This window comes from Alosa pseudoharengus, unplaced genomic scaffold (assembly GCF_046254945.1).
Source record: "Alosa pseudoharengus isolate Yale_2024_CS ecotype anadromous, Long Island Sound unplaced genomic scaffold, YU_APseudo_1.1 YU_APseudo_1.1_scf_1, whole genome shotgun sequence".
Classification (NCBI taxonomy): Eukaryota; Metazoa; Chordata; class Actinopteri; order Clupeiformes; family Clupeidae; genus Alosa; species Alosa pseudoharengus.
This window is the reverse complement of record NW_027468564.1, coordinates 20785596-20790595: the sequence shown is the minus strand read 5'-3', so window position 1 is coordinate 20790595 and position 5000 is coordinate 20785596. Positions and strand designations below refer to the sequence as shown.

General features: G+C 49.3%; 2 protein-coding genes across 2 annotated transcripts in view; one reads left to right on the top strand and one right to left on the bottom strand.

Moving 5' to 3' along the window:
- The window catches only part of LOC143123107 (eukaryotic initiation factor 4A-III), a 9867-nt gene extending 8949 nt beyond the window's left edge, over positions 1-918 (bottom strand). Inside the window, exon 1 of the mRNA XM_076284252.1 lies at positions 665-918. Coding sequence (XP_076140367.1) covers positions 665-818 — 154 coding nt within the window. The 5' untranslated portion in view covers positions 819-918. The remainder of the gene's footprint in view (positions 1-664) is intronic.
- A 72-nt stretch (positions 919-990) lies between these two features.
- On the top strand, positions 991-3375 carry LOC143123083 (coiled-coil domain-containing protein 93-like). The gene has a single exon (XM_076284204.1). The coding sequence runs from the start codon at positions 1080-1082 to the stop codon at positions 2982-2984; it is 1905 nt and encodes a 634-aa protein (XP_076140319.1). The 5' UTR covers positions 991-1079; the 3' UTR covers positions 2985-3375.
- The last annotated feature ends 1625 nt before the right edge of the window (positions 3376-5000 follow it).

The following is a 5000-nucleotide window of genomic DNA, read 5'->3' as shown; positions in this document are numbered from 1 at the left end:
CTAGTGCATACGATTACTTAATTACTACGGTCACTGCCTAGATTCACCGCCATCGTGAATTACATATGTCTAAAAGCAAAGCAACGTCTCTCTAAAGTTATCATGCAAAGGCGGACGGTGGGCGTGTGGCCCTTGAGTTTATATTAGCACGCGCACGCTAACAAGTACATTAGCCCTGCGAGTGTTGCTGCGAATGAGCGCCATTCAATCGATAGCTGAACAAACGTTACCTAGCCAAGTTAGCCACCAACTTTATTACAAGTCTCCTCAAATTGTAACAAATTCTAAAGGAAGCCTTCACTGCCATACTTTAGCAATCGAATTTCCTACTGATATCTATTCATATCTATAACTTGTATTCAAAACAGACCAAATGCATCCCTAACGTTACCTAGCAAGTTAGCCGCTTAGCTAATAGTTTTGAGCAACTTTCTGGTGAGGAAACAATTTTGGCTAATACGCTAGGTAACTTTAGCATAACATGCGGCTAGAAACTAGACAGACGTTATATATTTGCTACGTATGCGAAGCACCACAGTGGATGGCTACACCCCATTATAATAATAAACTTTATTATTTTGCATACGTCGCTAACTTTACTAAGCAACTCTATCTTTAGCCGCTTAGCTAGGCCCTCCGCTCCGAACACATCCTCGCACTCTACCGTAAGCGTAGATCCCACGGAGCAAGTCCTCTCGCAGGCCCATTGTATCGAAGGTTGGCGTAACATCGACCTCTTCACTGGTCTCAAATTCCACTTTGGTCATATCTTCCTCCTTCAGGATTCGCTTTCTTACAGGAGCTTGTGTCGCAGCCATGTTTCTGTATGGTATCTTTCGCAGATTTGGGTGAAAGAAAATGTATACTGTTCGGCGTTCCACACGGGAGAATCAGAAAAAAGACCGCCGCGTGTGTCGTTGTCCTGACGTCATATGGATGCGACAGCTTTGCAATTCCGACATATTGATGACGTAAACACGTCACGCGCTTTCTTCCTGTTTCTTCCGCCACTTCATCAACAGCAGTATTTAAAATTGGTCGCTACCTCCACATCGATACGCTGTGCCTCCACGAAACCGATGATGGCAGCCACTTCGGTGTTCCAAAGAGTCAGGACAGGATCAAAGATCGGAGCGCAGTATGATCAAGAAGGCAACCTGATTCAGGTTGAGACGCGAGAGGACGAGGAGCAGAATGTCAAGCTCACAGAGATTCTTGAACTTCTGCTCGCAGCAGGTTACTTTAGAGCCCGCATTAAAGGTTTGTCTCCATTTGACAAGGTGGTTGGAGGGATGACCTGGTGCATCACAACATGCAACTTTGACATCGACGTTGACCTGCTCTTCCAGGAAAACTCAACCATTGGCCAGAAAATAGCCCTCACAGAAAAGATTGTGTCCGTGATGCCTAAAATGAAGTGCCCCTATCGCTTGGAGCCCCATCAGATCCAGGGCTTGGATTTCATCCACATCTTCCCAGTCGTGCAGTGGCTGGTGAAACGTGCCATCGAGACCCGCGAGGAGATGGGGGACTACGTGCGGGCGTACTCCGTCTCCCAGTTCCAGAAATCCCACAGCCTCCCCCAGGACGAGGCCTTCCGGCAGCGGCAGCCCAAAGCCGTCAAAACAGTCCAGGATGTGTCGGACGTGTACAAACCGCAGAGGCGGTACAAGAGGCAGCCGGTGACCGGAGAGCTGCTGGACGAGGAGTCCCAGGTACACTCCACCTTGTTGGAGTACGGCCGTCGCTACGGCTACAGCAAGCAAGCGCAGAACAAACAGGGCAAGGCGGCCGAGGGGGATGCTACCGATGGAGCCGCGGTCAAGTCCACACAGGCGGAGCTGACCGAGGAGGAGGACTTGCGGGTCGTGGAGGAGACGCGGATCCGAGCCCTGATGACCAGCATGGCCTCCATGACGACCGAGGAGGGGAGGCTGACGGCGAGCGCGGTGGGTCAGATCGTGGGCCTGAAGTCGGAGGAGATAAAGCAGATCGCCGGCGAATACGCTGAGAAAGCCGAGCGGCTGACCAGCGAAGACCAGTCGCCGAAGTACGGGTCGGCGCAACAGCACCGCCGGACGGTGGCCTCGCTCAACAAGCAGATCCAGCTGAGGGCCAAGGAGCTGGAGGAGATGCAGGCGCGCCGCTCGGAGGTCCAGGGAGAATGCGAGGAAGCCAAAGGTCGGTTTTCGGAGGTGTCGAGGGGCACGGCCGAACTGCAGGCATCGCTGAGCAAACTCGACGACCTGGAGGCGAACGGCGATCCGGGCCTGCTGGAAAGCCTCCGCGAGCTGGTGGCCACGAACGAAGCGCTGAAGACCCAGGAGCAAGAGTTCCGCGCGCACTGCCGCCAGGAGATGGCCCAGCTGCAGCAGAAGATCGAGGACCTGAAGCAGGAGTCGGGCAGCGACACGGACAACGAGCGCGAACAGCGCCGCCTGGTGGAGATGCAGCACAAGGCGGACAAGGAGAAGCTGCAGAAGATCCGTCTACTGATGGCCCGGCGGAGCCGCGAGATCACAGTCCTCCAGCGCAAGATGGATGAGATCCCGAGCCGCGCCGAGCTGACCCAGTACCAGAAGAGATTCGTCGAGCTCTACAGCCAAGTGTCGGCAACGCACAAGGAAACCAAGCAGTTCTTCACACTCTACAACACCCTCGACGACAAGAAGGTCTACCTGGAGAAGGAGGTGAACCTGCTCAACTCCATCCACGACAACTTCCAGCAGGCCATGGCCTCGGCCGGCGCCCGCGAGCAGTTCCTAAGGCAGATGGAGCAGATCGTGGAAGGCATCAAGCAGAGCCGCATCAAGAACGAGAAGAAGAAACAGGAGAACAAGATGAGGAGGGACCAGCTCAACGACGAGTACCTGGAACTTCTCGACAAGCAGAGGCTCTACTTCAAAACCGTCAAGGACTTCAAAGAGGAGTGTCGCAAGAACGAAATGCTCCTCTCTAAGTTCAGAGCCAAAGGAGCGTCTTGACAGGAGTCTCCAAGTGATGTGCTGATATGCAGACACTTGATGAGGACTTGATGTGTTGCTTGCTTATTTCATATTTTACAACTAACAAATCATCTATATATGTATATAGTATATCATCTAGAGTTCATGTGTCATTGTAGACTTGCAAAGTGACATCCAAATGCATGTCCATTGACTAGATTCCATCGACTCCAAGTACAATCACCCACAAAGGCGAACTCTTATCTGTGACACAGAATGTTGTTTTCTTAAATTTACATATAGTGGCTTACAAGATGATACATACAAATACATAAAAGGCCTGATTTTTTTGTTACCTGTTAGGTAAAGTCTTAAAATGATCCCATTATCATTATCATAATAATAATAAATAAAAAAAATCATTACATTATATCAGTGTTGGTGTGGTGGTCTGTTGATGTTGTACACAAGGCCTTATTTTCTAATCCTGTACCTGAATAAATTGATTGATCAATCCCAACTTCAGAACAGTTAAAGGGACACCAGGCAAGCCTGATGCTTTTTCTCTACGAAACTCCCCCTCGCTCGGTCTGAAGCTCTTTTCCTTTTCTTTACGTCTTCCGTCAAGGGTTTTCACTGCTTATTCGCCGGCTCTGGCATTATACACACGTTTGCAACAATCTCTAGCGTTTCGTTAGCCTGCCTCTGTGCTGTAAACTGACCCTGCTTCGGTCGGCGGGTAGGATACACCGAACTTGCAAGTGGGATATTCTTCCTACAGGCAGTTGGGGGGGGGGGGGGGGCGAGAGAGCCTTCATTCACCCAGTAATGAGTCATTTAACCATATACCGATGATATGGTTAAAGATGATTAACACGAAAATGTTGCCTGGTGTCCCTTTAATGAAGTGATGAAGAATGCCAATTTATATGTACAGTGCATACAGAAAGTATGAAGACAGATCTGGGTAAGGATACGAGAACATTTCTGCAGTAAGTGTCCAAGATCACAGTAGCCTCAATCATTCTCAAATGGAATAGTTTGGAACAATCAGTGCAGCTCAGTGTGTTTCTTCCATGTACACCGTTGGGAATTAGTTGGGAAATGGTTGTCTTTGTTTCATCAGACCAGATGATTTACTTCTCATGATCTGAGTCGTTCAGGTGCTTTTTTGACTCACTCCGGACAAGAAATGGCTTCCATCTGTCCACTACCATAAAGGCCTGATTGGTGGAGTGCTGCACTGATGTTTGTCCTTCTTTACGCTTCTCTCATCCTCTCAAAGGAACTCTGGATCTCATTCATAGTGACCATTCGCCTTATTCACCCTGCGGCCAGAGCCAGAGTTTGCAAACTGCCAAAAAAACTCACTGAAAAAGAGCAGGTGGACAACAGGCCAGCGAACCCTTCTTCTTTTTCGGTGAGCTTTTTTTTTGGGCAGTTTGCAAACGGAGTGCGTTACCTCCACCATCTGCTGCACTGAGGTGTAATGGCAAGTGTACCCTGGAGCCTCATTCTGGCCACCAGTTGGAAAAAGGGGAATTGGGTCCTTGGTTACCTGTCTGACCAAGGCCCTTCGAGGCCGTGGCCTATGTGGTTAGCGCTTCGGACTTGTAACCGGAGGGTTGCCGGTTCGAACCCCGACCAGTAGGCACGTCTGAAGTGCCCTTGAGGAAGGCACCTAATCCCTCACTGCTCCCCGAGCGCCGCTGTTGTTGCATGCAGCTCACTGTGCCGGGATTAGTGTGTGCTTCACTTCACTGTGTGTTCACTGTGTGCTGTGTGTGTTTCACTAATTCACGGGTTGGGAATAAATGCAGAGACCAAATTTCCCTCACGGGATCAAAAGAGTATATAGATAGATAGATAGATATACTTTATTGATCCCCAGGGGAAATTCAAGGTCACAGTAGCATACAGACAACACACACACACACATTCACTAACAGCAGAAAAAGTAATTAAAAGTATATAATATAAAAAACACAACTAAGCAATAAGGACTGTAGAAGATAAATTATTCCTAATATATACTTTTTCTCTCACTAAGTACCG